The sequence below is a fragment of the Ochotona princeps genome, chromosome 11 (genome assembly GCF_030435755.1).
Source record: "Ochotona princeps isolate mOchPri1 chromosome 11, mOchPri1.hap1, whole genome shotgun sequence".
Taxonomy (NCBI): Eukaryota; Metazoa; Chordata; class Mammalia; order Lagomorpha; family Ochotonidae; genus Ochotona; species Ochotona princeps.
In genome coordinates, this window is record NC_080842.1 from 35,186,045 (window position 1) to 35,205,270 (window position 19,226).

The 19,226-nt window shown below is 35.2% G+C and overlaps 1 protein-coding gene across 8 annotated transcripts in view; it reads left to right on the forward strand.

Moving 5' to 3' along the window:
* Nucleotides 1-19,226, forward strand: part of NEK1 (NIMA related kinase 1) — a 132,462-nt gene that overhangs the window by 55,116 nt on the left and 58,120 nt on the right. For 6 of the 8 annotated variants that reach the window (XM_058670009.1, XM_058670003.1, XM_058670007.1 and 3 more), the window contains 6 exons: nt 6,375-6,477; nt 11,669-11,752; nt 12,156-12,239; nt 12,403-12,480; nt 13,019-13,114; nt 17,498-17,635. In XM_058670009.1, coding sequence (XP_058525992.1) covers nt 6,375-6,477; nt 11,669-11,752; nt 12,156-12,239; nt 12,403-12,480; nt 13,019-13,114; nt 17,498-17,635 — 583 coding nt within the window. The remainder of the gene's footprint in view (nt 1-6,374; nt 6,478-11,668; nt 11,753-12,155; nt 12,240-12,402; nt 12,481-13,018; nt 13,115-17,497; nt 17,636-19,226) is intronic. The other 2 variants (XM_058670004.1, XM_058670008.1) reach the window with 1 other exon arrangement.

The following is a 19,226-nucleotide window of genomic DNA, read 5'->3' on the forward strand; positions in this document are numbered from 1 at the left end:
AATCTCGTGTGTACTAAAACTTGTCTCATAATTCACTATTATGCCTTTCCACTGTCATGGCTCAGCAAGTTTCATTACTTGATTTAGCTGAAGCAGTTGTCTTTGTTTGTAGATGTTTGGCTGTCTTCTCTTCATCAAAATCCCTTTTAATACTTGCTGAGTTTGGCAACGGGTAGGGGTATCCTTTTTCTCCTGGTGAACACAAGACGAATGTAGAAACGTTACTCTCCCCTCCTTTCGCTTCTCTACCCAGTCTGTCTCTGAATATGTTTCTATGATTTCCTCACCCTTTAAAGAAAGTTGACAAAAAAAATGGAAATAGTTAAATAATTAAACATGAAGAAAATGTTTTAAAATACTTGCTGAATTCAAGAATGCTTCTGTAACTCTGTTTAAAAGTAATAACTGCTAACTGCCTTAATATTTTCAGTTTATTTAGTGTTATCATTGGATTGTCCTTATCTCGTTTTTCTCTTTTAAAAGAAAAGCTGAGAGATAGTTACATGTAACTTTTAATTTTGTCTTTCTACTTACCAAGGTGATAAAGGTTTGTTTTAAAATTTGGAATGTGTGGCCTCGGCGTGGAGACCTAGCAGCTAAAGTCCTCTCCTTGGACGCGCCAGAATCCCACATAGGTGCCAGTTCTAGTCCCAGGAGCCCTGTTTCCCTTCCAGCTCCCTGATTGTGGCCTGGGAAAGCAGTTGAGGATGGCCCAGTGCTTTGGACCCTGCATCCGCATGGGAGACCCAGAAGAAGCTCCTGGCTTCGGATTGGCTCAGCTCCAGCCGTTGCGGCCTCTTGGGGAGTGAACCAGAGGACGAAGGACCTTCCTCTCTGTCTCTCCTCCTCTCTGTGTATCTGACTTTACAATAAAAATAAATAAATCTTTAAAAAAATTCGGAATATTTGTAAGAACGTTAGAAAATCATTCCTAAACCCTATAGAAGTAGCACACAGTGAAGACCTTGTTCTGCTTTCTTTTACTTTCTAGCTTTTTTGCTCCCGAGATTGTGAAGACCAAATCATTCGTACAAATTTATGTATTTCTAAAAATTTCTGCTTTTAACATGTCTTTTTTATTTTAAAAATTGCTTTTGGTATAGGGCATTTTGCCTAGTGATGAAGCCAGCAGCTGGGAGAGCTGGTCCCATCTCAGAGTACCCACATGCGATTGCTTTCCTGGTTGCCTACTAATACAGAGCCTGGAAACCAGCAGTGGTAGCTTGAGTGATTATATTCTTGACACCCATATGGATTGTGGGCATTTGGAGAGTGAACCAACAGATGGGATTTTTCTCTCTCGTCTTAAATATAATTAGCTGGTACTTTTTCCTATTGTCACTATTCACTCTTCAAGGAGCTGAAGCTGGGAACTGTGCATTGCTGCTGCTTCTTAGGGTCTGCATTAACCGCAAGCTGGTATCAAGATGGTCCTAGACTTGGGAGTTAAACCTTAGCTTAAAGTCCAGTGTGGGATGGAGATGTCCTAACCAGCTTCTTAACTGTTAGGCCATTTATGAATGCTGGCCTAATAGCTAAAATTCAGTCAGTGTTTTTGCCTGAAACTGTTCTGGCAATTTGCAGAAATGGCCAGTCCTTACTATGCATAAATTCCATGTTTTTTTAATTTGCATACTTTCTATAATTCATTTGTATTTCCAATATCAATGCTTAACACTTTTATGGTCATTTATGCTCAGAGCAGCACACAGTTTGAGTGGCCTAGTGCACAGGTTCCTACCAGCTGAGGTTTAATTAACAAGGTTATGTTCTATGTTTGGTTTCAGCTGTCATACTATAAGCAAATGTCTTTTTGTGATTTATTTAGTGCCACATCTTTTCTATTTTTGTGCATTTTGTTTGATATCTTTTTAAATTTTTTTTCAATGTATTTTTTTATTGTATTTTTGTTGACAATCTTTACATAGTTAATTACGGTAAAAAAAAAAAAGGTTCAGGGGGTATAAGGAAGTGGGTAATACTATTATGTCCATATTGTTTCCATCATGTATCTGAGGTAAAGGGGGATATTGACGGAGAAGCCCCACCCAATTTCCCACGCACCCTAAGTCCCGGATGTGGGGCATGCTCTGAGATCCTTGCTCAAATGGTTTTAATAGTTCTCCAGTTATGAATCGCTGCCAGTTTCATTCGATGAGATCGTCCACTGATTGACACAGTCCATCATAGAGTCTTCATTAGCCCAGTATTTCGCTGCCAACATATAGCTGAGGTGGTTGATTGACTTGCTCTGTCCTCTGTCTTTTCTTGGCTAGGGTTCTGAGTCCAGCAGTTTGATTGGGGAGATCTCCAAAGAAACTTTGAGGTATTCCCAGACCAGATTCTTGTACGCTCTAGTAAGCACAGGGCCCGGCACAGTCCGTCACCACGATCAGCTGGTGGTTTCAATTTTGATATTTTAAAAAGCCCCCTATTTTTGTGCTAAGCTGCTGTCCATTGTTCCTAAGTGGGAGAAGGCAACAGAATATTCATAAGTGAAGGCTCTCTTATATGCCTCAGGGGCTAAATGTGATAAAGAAACTTCATTTATGTGCTGATTAAGTGCTGTTGGCTGTGAGTTCAGTGTTAATAAATCAGTGGTATATTGAAACATGATTTGTTTAAATAGAAGTAAACCTAAAACCATTTTTTGGTACTAACCACTTGATAAAAATGTAGCAAGAGCTAGGAATCTAATTGTACTTCTCATAGAAATAGTGGCTCAATGTTTGTTGATTTCATGTTTGTTGATTTCATAGCTCTATAGAATGTTAACTACTTTAATTCATTTAATTGTCATGAGTGTTAGAAGTCAAACATTACTGCTGTTCTATAGATTATTATAATTTTGCTGCTCTATAGATCATTAAATTGAGGTGCTGCATGATTTAGTTGTTAACTGTCATGTGATTATATCTGTTTATCAGTAGAAAGCAAGAGTTGAAACTATGGTTTTGTTTCCAAGTTCTGTGACCTAACTGTTGTGCTATAATGACTTTACTAAAACTTGAGACATCTTATAAGAGGAGCTGGTGTCTCAGCCACAATTGAAGATAATATAGTTAAAGGAGCAAACTTGGAAGAATTCTCTGGCTTGTCATGTAGAAAAAGAAGCTTTCATTATGTTTTCACAAAGTAGAATTAAAACCTGTGACTAAAAGAAGTAGAGAAAAAGATTTTGGCCCTGTACAAGGACTGTTCAAGGAGGGGACTACTATGGATTGAGTGAATATCTTCAAACTGCAGGTATTACCCAGATACTTACATGACATGTGTCAGGTACATTTATTTATTTTTAAAAGCTTGCTTGTAATTATATATTTGAAAGTTAGAAAAACAGAGAGAGGTTAACAGTGATTTTCTACCTTCTGTTTCACTTCCCTATTGCCATCCATAAGCATGGCTAGTTCAGGCCAAAGTCAGGAGCCCAGAGTCACAGGGACCCAAGTATTTGATTGAGTCAGCATTTGGTGTTCAGATGTATTTGTATGAGAATAGAGAAATATTTCAGTCATTGAAAAGTTGGGCTAGTTATTATCCAAGGTCTCCTCTAATCTGTGTAATTCTTTTAAAAAACTCTATCTATCTATCTATCTATCTATCTATCTATCTATCTATCTATCTATCTATCTGAAAGTGTAATCAAGATCTTCCATTTGTTGTCTCACTCCCCAGATGGCTACCAACAGCCAGGGATGGGCCAGGCTGCAGCAGGAATCAGGGGCTTCATTTGGGTTTCTCATGTGATTGCAGGGCCCAAGTACTTGGGTCATCCTTCAATATCCCAGTTGCATTAGCTGGGAGCTGGATAGGGAGCGGAGCATCCGGGACTTCAACTGCTGTCCCATAAGGGCTTCCACCCAGTAGGCAGTAGCTTCTCCTGCTGTGCTTCTTCACCCACTCCTGTGATTATTTTGTCTTGCACATTTTGCATCATAAAACATAGTCTTCATAACATCATAATTTTTGGTTCTTACTATACTCTGTATGTTATTACCATTCTTGCTTATCTCTTTTCCCTGATTCAAACTGGGCCAGCAAAGTAAAATCTGAAAGCATCTAGGACTCAAGAATTCTCTTCTCCTGAATTTTGGGTGACTCATATTTGCCTGTTTCTTCTTTATGGTATCACTTACCTTTTTCTTTCTTTCTTGTCAGTAATTTTAGCTAGACTGACTTTGTATAACACTTTAATTCATTATATGTTTGCATTTTACTATCCAATTTCCTTATTTCTTACTGTGTACTTGTGTTTTATGTGGTATTATCACACTTTTATTACTCTAGGTTAAATTAAAACACTTTTTATTTCAAAGACAGTTACAGATAGAGAAAGAGACACAGAGAGATACAGAGATCTTCCATCTGCTTGTTCACTCCCCAGCGGCCACATTGGCCAGGCTGAGTTAAGGCAGAGTCAAGAGCCTGGAACTCTGTTCACACTAAACACTTTTTTAAGACAGCTAGAGAATAGGATATGTCTGCTGCAGAGGCATGAACACATTTCTTCATTATTCTCAACCTGCTCAAGCTAATATGGGTTGAGGGACATATATTTCTGAATTAATCATAACATGCATGAGAGACAGAGATAATAATCCTAGTTAATTCCTATGATGAAATTTCCCAAAAATCTGTTTTTAAGTGCTGCACGAAATAAATGAACCTTAAAACACTGTCATTCGTAGCTCTGTGAGCAAAAACATTTTAAGTTTTTGCTGCTTAATTTCTTACATAATGTTTCCAATGTTTTAGGTAGTAGTTTATACCAACAAATGTAAAGAAAATGATTATATGGGGCATGAAAGAAGTATTTAATTCTTACAGGAAGACATGAAGAATCTTATATTTTTCATATTATCTTAGGATTTCAGAGAGGCTATAGAAAATTTGTATGTCGTCTTATCCAGAATCCAAATAGAAGTTCAGCCAATTACTCATTTACCTCATTGTTCGCTTCCCAAATTAACCGAAGTTGATAGTGTGCATGATTTCTTTGATTACTGGCATTGGGTTCTTTTTATTTTTGTGTCATCCGTACTTAGCATGGTAACTTGGCACAGTACATATTAGATGCCTAACATATCTTTATTATAACTATTTTTGTTGATATTCCGAGCACAGCATGTTTACAAGCTATTATAATTGATAGATACAGACACAAATAAAATTGGAAGAGAAAAATCATTAACTGTACTTTAAATTTCTTCCTAATTGATCTGTTTTAGTTTTTCTAAAAAAATTATTTTATTTATTTAAAGATAGAATAAAGGAAGGTGGGTAGGAGGGAGGGAAGGAGGAAGAAATAGAGAGAGAGAGAGATATCTTCCATTTACTTGTTCACTCCCCAGTGCCCATAGTAGCCTGGATTGGGCCAAGCAGAAGGCAGGAGGCTAGCACTCCATGTGGATCTCCACATGGTGGTAGGCGCCCAAGCACTCTTGCCATCATCTGCTACTTCCTCAGATGCATTAGCAACAAGTTGTGTTGGAAGTGGAACAGCTAGAACTGGAATGGCACTCTAATATAAGATGCTAGCGTGCTAGGCAGTAGCTTAACCTGGTGTACCACTATGCTTTCCCCCCATTTTTAAAGTAGTTGGATATTTAGGAAAGTCAGGTATGCTTTCTATTGCAGTTTTGAAAACACTGAAGTAGAATAAGTATAGTTCTCATTTTTATTTTTCTAAAAATGTTGTATATTTGAAAGGCAGAGTTAAAGAGAAAGAGATTTTCTGCTGGTTTACTTTTCAAATGACTGAGTGACAGCTGAGGCTGGGGCAGCCCAAAGCCAGGAGCCTCAGTAGTTTCTTTCTGGTCTCCCATGTGAGTGTAGGGACCCAAGCACTTGGGCTATATTCTACTGTTTTCTCAGGCCTATTAGCAAGAAAGTGAATTTGAACTGGAGCAGCCAGGACTTGGACCAGTACCAATATGGGATGTCAGCACTGCAGGTAGCAGCTTTACATTCTGTGCCACAACACTGATCTCTATTTTTAAAATTGCTCTTATATTACTTTCATTTGGCTTCAACACTAATTAATGTTTACTGCATTTGAGTTCCAATATAAGCTAGAAAATTAATTAGAATCATTTAAAAGTATAATCATTATTCTACATGTGTCTAAGTAGTATAGTTCAAATAAATGTGAAAGAAAACTTAGTCAAATTTAAGAGTGATATTATAGATTCTGCATCCATTATTTGAGTGTGATTTATATAGTAGATATCTGTATATAAGTGTAGATAGTGATTTTTTTGTTATAAAGATTCTATTTCATGTAAGCATTCCTTTTTGTTGAAAAAAATGTAATTTTCAGGTTTTTGGAATATTTTATAATTAAAGTTTCTGACTTTGTAATTTGTCCTTATTAGGCAAAAAGGACAACTGCATATAGAAAGAGCTAAACAAGTAGAAGAATTCCTACAGCGGAAACAGGAAGCTCTGCAGAATAAAGCTCGTGCTGAAGGACATACGGTATGATTTTTTATTGTAGTTTTAAATGTGTTACTTGAAATGAAAGTCTAAACTAAGGTACGTAAAATGATAATCTGATATTCTATACTTATAGGAAACAAAGTAAACAATTTAAAGGTTGTTTGTATCTTGGGAATTCAGTTCTAATAAAATGTAGCCTACTTAATCTCTCCTGTATTTTTTAATACTAAAGATAAAATTCTATTGTTTCTTTGGATAATTGCAGTGCATTCATGACTGTTTCCTTTAAAAAGAGTAGAAATGTGTATACCAGCCTCATAATTAAGGAGTAAGTTCTTTTATTGTTGGGTTTTTTTTTTTTTTTGCTTGCAACAATACTTTTGGTATTAAATACTTTGAAGTAGTAAAAAATTTTAAAGGCAAAATGGGAAAAAATACCTGTAGAAATACAGATGTAATTCTGCATTTACTCAGAAACAAATTAGAAACAAAATTATATTAGAGCCTATAATTATACCAGTCAACCAAATTAAGTTAAATGTCTAAAAATATTTCTCAAAAATGTCAATAATTAAAAGTCTTAAAAAACCTTTTGTTCTTTTGTTTGTGAACAGCTGATGACTGTTCTGACAGCTAAGCACCCCATGAAGCTTCATACTCAGATAAGAATTACATCCATTAAAGGATAATAGATTTTTCTTAAACTTATTTTATGTCCATTCTAAGTTCATAAGTGGTGTCTGGAGTTACTGTTGTTCTTCAGTGTTGTATATTTTTTCTTAACATGATGGCATATAAGATAGTTAAATTTTATAATGATTAGCATTTTTATTTTTAACACATATACTTTAGTATTTCTAAAATCTGGAATTAATCTGAATTACCCTTATCCTTTTTCTAGATAGATAGAAGAACCTCCTTATTTCTTTCCGGAATTTTAGTTACTATTTTTGTCTTAAATATTTGTATATGATCATTAGACGTCTAGATTACTTTTTTCCTCACCGGTGCTCATTACATGCTACTCTTCTGCCTTCAGTTTGATTTTCTTCCAGTAACTCTTTTGGAGAAACATTTGTCAGGTTGTGTTGGGAAGTGCCCTTATCTCGTCTTCACACTTAAACAATATTGTTTAGTATTGTGGTGGTCTGCTGGTAAATGGCAGACATTTGTATATCTGTGACTGTTTCTGACAAACGCAGTCGTTCCATACTTTAAAGATGTGTCTCCACTAATATTCTGGCATGTCTGGTTCCTGGCAGTTGGGCTTCTGCTGTACTTAACCTTTTCTTCTGTATGTGATATTTTTTTTTCTCTGACCTCTTTTTTAAAAAATCTATTTTGTATATTTGAAAGGCAGATTTGCAGAGTGGGGGATGTAGAGAATGATCATCTATGTGCTAGTTCACTTTGCAAATGACTCCAACAGCCTGGGCTGGGCCAGAATGGAACCAGGAGCCTCTTTAAGATATGACATGTGGATCCAGGGACACAGGTACTCAGGCCATCTTCCTCTGCTTTCCCAGGTGAATTAGCAGGGCTCCGGATTGGAGTGGGAAAAGATGTGAGCCAGTGCCGATATGGAATGCTGGCATCACTGGTTGTTTCTTTACCCATACACTACAGTGCTGGCCTCCTCTCTGAATACTTCTAGTTTTGTTTGATGTTGCCTGTGTAATTTTCTTCATATCTATTTTATTTCTGTTTATTGTTCATATATTTTGTTAACCCTTTCCTAGAAAATTACTCATCCTCTGGTTTGTCAAAGAAGTTACACAGCATTTGCCACTATTCTCAAAGTAGCTGGCCGTAAAAACTGCAGCCCTGCATTCTTCTGGAGGGCAGCCTGGGTTAGGATAAAAGGAGACTAATTTTTCCATTCTTTTCCACTTCGTGGGATTTCAGGACAGGCAACTTGACCTTTTTCTCTTATGCTTGTTCTTCTTGGTAGTGATGTAAAACTTCTTGCTTTTCTTAGCACCTTCCGAAAGAAGTCTCAATGCAAAATGAAGGGTAGACTCATTTTGAATGTTGTAGTCGAGGTACATCCTCCAGTTGCTTGCCAGTGAATCAGAAGAATTCCTATGTATTAAAATTATTTCTGTGTATAGTTAATATTTTGATTTTGGGTGAAAGTTAAGTATCTTTTTTTCTGTTGTCCCTGCTGTGGATTTTTAGAGATTTATTTATTTAGTTGAAAGACTGAGTTACAAAGAGAGAGAAGGAGAGAAAGAACTTCAGTTACTGATTCAATTCATAGATGGCCACAGTGGCCAGGGTGTTGGGCAGGCCCAAACCAGAAACTCCAGTCAGGCCTCCAGTGTAGGTATAGAGATCCAAGGACCTCAGCCTTGTCTACTACTTTTCTTAAGCTATTAGCAGAGAGCTGGATTGGAAATGGAACAGCGTGGACTTGAACCAGTACCCACATGATAATGTGGCACTATAGGCAGTGGCTTGACCCATTTTACTACAACCCCACTTCGAAGGGTATGGATTTTTTTTAAAAGATTTATTTACTTTTATTGTGAAGTCAGATATACAGAGAGGAGGAGAGGCAGAGAGGAAGATCTTCCACCCAATGGTCCACCCCCCAAGTGAGTGCAACGGCCGGAGCTGAACCGATCTGAAGCCAGGAGCCAGGAGCTCTTCTGGGTCTCCCAGGTGGGTGCAGGGTCCCAAGGCCTCGGGACGTCCTCAACTGCTTTCCCAGGCCACAAGCAGGGAGCTGGATGGGAAGTGGAGCTGCCGGGATTAGAACTGGCACCCATATGGGATCCCAGCATGATTAAGGCGAGGACTTTAGCTGCTAGGCCACCATGCCGGGCCCCATGGGTATGGATTTGAAAGTGGCTTATTCTGTTTATGATTGGCTGGTTTCCTGAGTTTGTAGGTTTCTGCTTCACACAAAACTTGTGATGTTTTCAGTCATTACTTATTGGAAGGCTTTTCAACACTGTACTCTTTCTGTTACTACTCTTATTCTTTAATAACATGAATAGATTTTTTGTTTTTCTTCCACAGTTTTATAAAATTCAGTTGAACTTTCCCATTTTTCTGTTTGTATTCTGTATTGGATGATTCTGTTGTTCTATATTCCAGTTCACTTCCTTTGTCTCTTGCATCCTTATTCTGCTTAGTTAATCCATCTAGTTAGTGTTTCATTTTGATAACAATTTTTCATTTCTTATGTTTACATTTGGTATTGTTTTTGCTGATACTGTTTCAGTCTTTTATTTAAAACTGTATCCTGCTTTTGCTGAACCGTAAAGTCTCTGTCATAGCTATCTAACTTTACATAATAACACAAAAGGATCCCTAGTCTTATATATAAATGAATGGGTATAGTTCTGTTCCAATAAAATTTTGTCTACAGATGCTAGAATTATAATTTCACTTCATTTTATATGTTATAGAATAATCTTCTTTTCCCTTTACACTCCAATAAAAACAGAACCTAAAAATAGACCCGGAATGAAAGCTGTGAGTGAAGATCATGGAGTCCAGAGAGGAATTGGCACATTTTAAGTGTGAATGACAAGTACTATCAAACTGAAAAGGAAACATCTTTAAGAATGAAGGGGAAATAAAGACAGTCTTTAATGAAAGAATAAGTTTTTGGTAATGCAGCAAATTAAGAAAATAAAGATGTAAATTGAGACATAATGACATAAGAATTAGTATAATAAGAAGTTATTGCAATTTTAAGTATGTATACACCAAACAATGTAGCTTTGAACAGATTGGAGAAATAAATACTTCTATGCTTATATTATTCTTCAACACCCCAGCTCTACTAAACAGAAAATCAGCAAAGATCTAGAATAGTCAACCCTGACCACTAACCACTAAGAATTAAGTTGTACTTGAAGAAGACCATTCCAATCACTAATGGCAGAGTACATTTTTTTCAAACAACCCTGAAGATTTACTAAAATAGATATTTTAATAGATGATAAAACAAACTTTAACAAATTTAGAAAACTTGGCATCAGCATCTCATATGGGAGCTGGTTTGAGTCCCAGCTTATCTGCTTCTGATCCAGTTCCCTGTTAATGTGCCTTGGAAAATGGCTGAGGACAGCTCAAGTGGTTGGGCCCTGGCACGCATGTGGGGGCCCCCAGCTGAAATCTCTGTATTCATACCTCAGCCTAGTCTAGTCCTGGCTTTATCACCATTTGTGGAATGAGGCAGCAGGTGAAAGATACCTCCCTCCCTGCCCCTCTTTGTGCCCCTTTCTTTTTCTATAAACTCTGCTTTTCAAGTAACTAAAATCTGTCTCTTAAGACATTTTTAGGAGAATGATTATCATATAAAGTATTGTCTTTGAGCATAATAGCATCTACTTAGAAGCCAATAACAGAAAGATGACCGTAAATATTCCAAATATTTGAAAATTAAAGTTCAAAAATTGATCCATTTGAATTGTAAACTAGGTTACCATTGTTAGAAAGTTTTCAGAAGCCTAATGAAACCAGAAACCAGATTGTGGTAGGTTAAAAATGAATTTTTAAAATATCGGTAATGATTCTGAAAAGAACACTTTCAGTAAGATAATAAAAAGTCATGAGAGTGAAAAAGCAGTGCTAATAATTCTTTTAAATTAGGAGGGACCTGAAATATGCTTGTACACTACAGGAGAAAGATAAATTTGAAAATCTACTTTTTTGCTGAAGGGAAACCCTAAGATCTAAGAAGATAATTTCATATTATTAATAAAATATGTTATCAACTTGTAACTGAGTTAATCATTTGCAGATAATAGGACATGCCCAAATGCAGTTAGTTTTACCTAGATGTTATTAACAAACAGTAAATACGTTGAATTCTAAAGGAGTGAATTCACGTGTGTCCGTGTATGTGTGTATGAGAGAGAGAGTGAAACAGAGAGAAATAGACATGAAGAAATAATTTGATCCATTGTAAAGGAAAAACCCTACCTGGATGTTTATCCACTTCCTTACCAGTTGTAAGAACCTCTTAAATACATTAAATATATGTACAGCTGGTATCTGTTTTCAGTAGTGTTTGAAGTTTAGTTCCCTCTGTTTTCACTGAATGTGTATGTTAAAATGATGTGGAAAAAGCCAAGGTTTCTTAAAATTAGAGTTTTCCAACTTAATGATTAGTGTTTTTCAAAAGAAATAAAGTGATTCCTGGGTATTCCTACATAAAATAATAATGTAGCCTTAGTCATACTTTAAACTTAGTACATTAAATGATAAACAGGGCATCCTGCAAAACCTGGCAGCTATGTATGGAGGCAGGTCCAGCTCTTCAAGAGGAGGGCAGCCCAGAAACGAAGAGGAAGAGGTATGCATCCCGCATGTTTGCTGCCTCCGTCACATAGCCATTTTGAGTTTATTGCCTTCTTTTCTTGCATGGTTTAAATATTTAACAATTATTTGGAGTTTTATAGGTCTATAATGACCTGTTAATATTTGACTGACATGCTGCGTCATAATTTTTCCCAGTAACCGCTATTCAGTTTTCTGAGTTCAATTTCTTTTTGCCTATCAAAAATTTGTGGTTATATTTTTTTCAGAAATAACTTGATCCAAATTAAACACTTGAAAACTAATATTTAATTTGCATTAATCAGATTTCAGAAGTTTTATTTCTTACATTCAAATTAACACTTTTCCCTAAATTAAAAAAAATCAGTAAAAATGTAACTTTTGAAAATTTAAATGTTATATATTTTTTTTCTTAATAGGTTTATCTGGCACGACTGAAGCAGATAAGACTACAAAATTTCAATGAACGCCAACAGATTAAAGCCAAACTTCGTGGTGAAAAGGTAAGTTATTTTTTTGTTCCATTTTCCATAATGTTGCTGGTTCAGTTTTAGCTTATTTCCAGTTTTATACTTTTAGGCATTAGTTTACTCCTAATATTTTTCATGAAGCTCTGCACTGAGTTTGATGGCTCTTTCCTCCGTGGTTTCTCTACTTATTTTGTAGAAAGAAGAAGATAGTTCCACAAGACAAGAAGGATGTGAAGAGGCTGACATGAGGCGCAAAAATAGCGAAGCATTTAAGGTATGACTGAAAATGACACAGATTTTCTTACAGAAAATTGAAAACTATAATAGAAAATTTTCTTCTTATGTTTGGCATAGTTAAATCACTATTGTCTTAAATTTTTTTCTTTTTTGTCCTTTAGCTTTATCTTTTTGAGAAATAACATTTTCCATCCCCTTTAGGTCCAGTTTGTGAAGAGCAATTAGATGTAAGCATGACAAGTGTATAAAGCACTGAGACATAAGTAACTTTAAAAAGGAAAATAAAATACTTACCTGGAAATGAGAGATACACTGATTTCTGTGAAGACAAATGAAGTTTATGTGTAATAGTCATTTTAAATGTTTATAGTTGCATTTCCACTAAAATGGACCTGCATTTATTTTCATTCAACAAATATTTATTGAAACTCTCAATTTATGGGGGCTGAGCATACATTTTTTAATTCAGCAACCACATATGCTTCCCATTTGGCAAAGTAAATATCTTTAACGATCTAGAGGAAAAATAATATGTTCACCTTATGGATGAATATATTTTATTGATTTTTTTTCAGACTCAAGTAAATGCACATGCTGCTATAATAAAAGGAAAAATGGAACGAAAGAGAAAGGAAGCATATGAGAGAGAAAAGAAAATGTGGGAAGAGCCTGTAAGATGTAGCTCATATTTTTGATACTAGTCGTACTAATGCTGTTGTGTTTCTTGCTGAGTAGCCTAATAATAATGTAATTTAAAGACATACTATCTCTCTTCCTCTGTGTGTGTATCTCTGTCTCACATCGATGAACAATCTATAGAAATGTTATTTTGGAATTTAAATGAGAACCCAATTTATTTTGTCTATTTAAATTTTTTTAAAGATTTATTTATTTTTGCAGATTTACAGAGAGAAGATTTTTTTACTTAGTTATTACCAACAGCTTAATTCCCAGTATCATTTATAGACTATATATCCCTTCTGCCACTGGTTTATAATACTAGATTTCAAGTTTATGAAATGCTTAAATATTTTTAAAATTTATTCTTATTTCATTTGAAAGGCAGAGAAACAGAGATTTTCTATCTGCTGGTTCTACAGAGAGAAGATTTTTTTACTTAGTTATTACCAACAGCTTAATTCCCAGTATCATTTATAGACTATATATCCCTTCTGCCACTGGTTTATAATACTAGATTTCAAGTTTATGAAATGCTTAGATATTTTTAAAATTTATTCTTATTTCATTTGGAAGGCAGAGAAACAGAGATTTTCTATCTGCTGGTTCAATTGTTTACCCTTAACTGTGGCAAAGGAAAGCCAGGAACCCAGAAATCAGTCTTGAGTCACTTCATCCATCACCTGCTGCTTCCCAGGATATGCTTTAGCAGGAAGCAGGATCAAAATCAGAGGAGACAGGATCAGAACCCAGCTGGATTTGGCATACAAGCTACTTAAATGTTGACAACCGTTGAGCCAAATGCCTACCCCCCTACATTCTTGTATATGGTAGAGAATGATGTTATACAGATAACATAGCATTTGTATTTGTGCTTTTTTTAAGGAGAGGTAAACTGATAATTTCATATATCAGTGAAATTTTAGAATTTTCTTTTGGTAGAACTGCTGGCTAATTTTTAACACCGAATTAACATATAAATAGAGACAGTGATAAGTAAACACTTTTGTGGGGCTAGAATATGGAAAAGTCTTAAATTTATAAGCCTTGGAAGAAAACAGCTAAAGCTTTTTTTTTTTTTTTTTTTTTAATTATTTGTTTTAGTTGAAAATTTCAGAGATTGAGGGAAAGAGACAGAGAGGGAGAAATCTTAACATCTACTGCTTCAATTCCCCAAATGACTGTAAGAGATGTAGCTGAGCTGATCCAAAGCCAGGAGCCAGGAGACCCCTTGGAGTCTAGGGTCCCAAGTCTTGGACCATTCTCCTCTTCCTGCCTTTTGCTAGCATTTGGGGAAAGAATTTGCAAGTGGAAAATTTCTCTCACTCTCTCTGTGTCTCTCCTTGTGTTTCTCTGTCTCTTCCCTCCCCTACCTGCCACCCTCCCATTGTTCTGCCTTTCAGATGAATAAATAAATGTGTCCTTTAAAAGTTCACGGGAATAGAATTAAAAGAAACAATTATTTTTAATTATCTTTCATTAGATTGTTTATTAGATTGTTAGCTTTCAATGAAATATATTGTAAATTTTTATAATTATTTTTATTTGAATGACAGACTGCAGAGAGAAACAGAGTTCTTTGGTTCATTGGTTCACTCCCCAAATGGCCAAAATGGCCAGAGATGGGCCAATCTAAAACCCATTTGGATGCAAGGGCCCAAGGAGTTGAGCCATCTGCTTCTGTTTTCCCAGGTGCATTAGCAGGGAGTTGGATCAGAAGCAGAATGGCCAAGACTTGCACTGGTGCTTTTATGGGATGCTTGCACCACAAGTGGAGGTTTACTTTACCACAGCGCCAGCCCCAATATATTATAAATTTTTAATAATATTGTCTGAAGCATTTTTTTTCATTTTAAAATATGTTTGTTCATTAAAAGATTTTCTTCTGTAGATATAAGGATGAATAATATGAAGCGAATTTGATGGAGACCTTTTCTGTACTCACATTATTTCTATTTTTATGAATTTAGCTTTGTTTTACAATTTGTAGCGCCTTACCATTTTTATTACTTTGGATTTAATATGAATATTAATATAGATATATTTCCATCTATTATATTTTAGTTAAGAACATAAGGTCAAGATAAAGTATTTCAATTCCTTTGTGTTACTTTTGCTATGCTTCAATTGAGGACAAATTCTATTAAGTATTCCCTAAAGGTATTAAAATTTTTTCTTAGGCCATATGTCTGTAGCTTCAGAGAGTTGTGCCAGAGTGATGTTTAAATTTTATAAGAATTACATTTGCATGTGGATAAGAAAGAATTCCAGAAAGTATGGATAAATGAATTCTAATTAGTTGGACCAGTGGGTGTATGTAATTGTCTGCCCAATAAATTTAGAAATAATTTTTAATGTAGTTCATAAGTATTAATGAAATTGCATTGAATTAAAGGAAATTTGGTGTCATTCTTATTTTAGTGAAATTAGATAAATACACATCATCTCTCCTATTTAATTACTCATACAAATAAATTACTTTTTTATCACATTTTGAAAACCTAAGTTTTCTTTGAATTTATAATATAAACCATTTGACTTTCAGCCTTATGTTTCTTGTCAAAGTCTGTGTCCTTACTCTTTATGCAATGCCCAAATCTTAAATTCTGATCATGCACAGATGGAGATACTTTTTTTGTTGTTTTTTTTTTCTGCATTCTGAAGATCACAAACTTGCTTCCTGCAAGTTAATTCGTTTGTCATGAACTAAAACTAGATTTTCTGTCTGTTTAAGCCAAATAACCTTATGTAATAGAAAAATAAGTAAATGTTGGTTAACTATCTTTGTTAATACAAATGAAAAAATGTACTATTCATTTATTAGGGAAACCACTATGTGCTTTACATGAAGGGCTTCATTTAATTTCCTCAAAAAGTAGACAAACAAACAACTTTCCCACTTCAGGGTAAAATAATTTAAGATTCAGAGAGAATTAAAGTATAAGTCATAAGACAAGTAAATGAGTTTTGGAATTTGAGTGCTAACAATCTTACTTCAACTCTGTGGCTTCCTTGGAAGGGAATAGCTGGCTAGTCTAGGAAAGCTGCTCTTACTGTACCTTTGTTCTGGCTTTCCTCAGTTTTCTTTTATTTTTATTTTAAATTTTCCTCAAATCATTTAATATATATCTTTATTTTTATTTCTTTGTTGTCTATTGTGTGTTCTCTTTCTCTTCCAGTTTATAATCCCTTGAGAGAAAGCCTATGTCTGATTTAGAGTATTTGTTATCTAGAACTCTGTTTGGTACTGAAGGGGTACTTAATAAACTTTTTTTTTTTTTTTGGATTTATTCATTTTATTACAGCCAGATATACACAGAGGAGGAGAGACAGAGAGGAAGATCTTCCTTCCGATGATTCACTCCCCAAGTGAGCCGCAACGGGCCGATGCGCGCCAATCCGAAGCCGGGAACCTGGAACCTCTTCCGGGTCTCCCACACGGGTGCAGTGTCCCAATGCATTGGGCCGTCCTCAACTGCTTTCCCAGGCCACAAGCAGGGAGCTGGATGGGAAGTGGAGCTGCCGGGATTAGAACTGGCGCCCATATGGGATCCCAGGGCTTTCAAGGCGAGGACTTTAGCCGCTAGGACACGCTGCCGGGCCCTTAATAAACCTTTTAATTTGGAAGTCTGGAAGCCTAAATATTTTGAATGCATTCCTAATTTATTTTTAGAGGACAATGGTAAATCTTACATTTGAAATGTATATTCCCCAGGAATTTTTATTTACTGCTTTGAGAAAGAGTGGAGAAATAGAGTGGACTTGCAGCCAGTTATGTTAGCATGCCTGTAAAAGCCATTTCATCATACTTACTCAAGTTTCAGAATATTTACATCTTTTTATAGTTTAAATGACAGAATGAAAATGAATACACACACACACACATATATGAATATAGCATTTTCATTGGAGGCTGTCACTTCTTTTAGTTTCATTGTTGTGACATTTTTAACACAAATGTTGTCTTGTGTTGGGTGATTTATGTTCAGACTTTAAAAACGTTTGTACCAAAGCTTGAAGAAGTTGTAGAAGCATTTATTTAAGATTGATAAATAAGTTTGTTTCTTCCTAATAAATGTTCTAATAGATTAAAATTAAAATGAAATCAACATTGAATCTTTTAGAAAACATTTGTGGTTATAGGATCATTTTATGACACATTGATAAGGCAATTGAAACAAGTTATTTAGGATTATATAACGTGGTTATGTTTATCAGAGATGTTTCTTTTCCTAGCACCTAACATGGCAACTTGTTCAGTCAATAATTGAGCAATGAGAAAACTTCTGTGGATACATTTGGTTTTATGACAACAATTTCATTTATTTGTACAAATATAAATTATCTAATATATTTTATTTAACTTATTTTTGTAGTTGATGGCTAAAGGAGTAAAGAGTTCTGATGTTTCCTCAGCTTTGGGGCAGCATGAAACAGGTGGCTCTCCGTCAAAACAACGTATGAGTACTGCTGTTTCTATTTCTATGACTTCAGCTTTGAAAGAAGTGGGTATGGTAAGTTTCTTATAATTTGGAACTCCTCAAAACTAGGTTGTTTAAAAGAAAATGATGTTACATTAATTTCTAATGTCACTAAAACCTAATGTCAGGTTTTCGAGGGAAAATATTACTTCCTACAATTTTTAGGTCAGCTGTGAATAGTAAAGTCCCACTGCTTATAGATTATATATCTAGTCATTTGATAGCTAAAAGTACATTACAATGACTCCTTTTGGGGCTGGCACTTGGTGTTGCAAATCAAGCCACCTGCAATTTTGGCATTCCATGTGGACACCAGTTTGAGTCTTGGCTGCTCTACTTGCAATCCAGCTCCCTGCTAATGTGCCTGGGAAAGCGGCAGCCTCTGCACACATATGGGAGACCAGGAAGAAATTCCTGGATCCTGGCTTTGGCCCGGCCCAACTGGGCCTTTGGGGCCTTTGCAGAATGAACCAGCACTTGGAAGATATATCTCTCTGTCTCTCTGTAGATTTGCCTTTCAAATAAATAACATGAGTGAAAAGATATTTTAAAGGCTTCTTTAACTTAAAAAAATTAATGAAGCACTTAAAGTAGCATCAGTTGTTAAAGAACTTGCTTTTTCCATTGTTTCTTCTGTGTTCTATATTTAAAGCTTCTATCATCCAATACAGTGAATAAAATAAAGAGACATGGGCAAATAAAACGTTTTAGCCCAGAAGTATGTATCTAAAATGTGAAGAGTGTTCTGGGTTGTGAGAAAAGGATCATAATGTGAAGTTTTTGCTTACAATCCAAATGACAAAAGGAAAAAATCTGTTGATCATTGTAGTAAAACTTTAACCTTACCTTCTTCTTTCCTAGTAATTGATGTCTGTGTCTTTTATTTGCTGAGTTTCATTAAATTTTGACAGAGCATATTAGTATGTCAATCTTTACAACCTTTGTGTTTGTCTTGGACATCAAAGTAAAAAAATATGTTTCTTGAGCACCCTAAAGATCCTCATAGAAGAAAATAGGTTTAGTTTTTTTTTTTCTTTTTGATAGTGACTTTGCATATACTACGTTTTTCACTTCAACTTTAGATAAAGTGTTGGTTCCCTTCCTGGTACCCAGTCTTACATCTCAAGTAGCTGTTCATCTTTCTGGTTGTAGTGACTGCTAATTCCTGACTACTTTATTGGGTAAAAAGTTCTTTGTCTCATTTATATGTATTGCATTAAAACTGACCACTATCCTCTTTCATATTGTATTAAAACATTGCAAAATTTAAGGTAATCTGTATAACTAATTATTTTTCTTTCTGTGTTGTGCTAATAAACACTGCTCACTTAAAACTTTGAGAACTGCTTATATTGAGTTTTCTAGATGCCTCTGCTTTCATAACTATTAATTTCTAAATGTATTTTAAAATTCAAGGTGGTCTAAATTATTTTGATTATACTAATCAGCAGGCAAATTTTATATTATTTGTAGTACAAATGACTCAGAACTCGTTCTTGCTATTCTTTTCCTAAGAAAGCCAGTTCTCAATTATGTTTAGAAGTATGACTTAACAAGAATAAACATACATGAAACGTTATGATAGTTTCCAACTGATGCAGCCTATCTTGAATTACTTTATCCA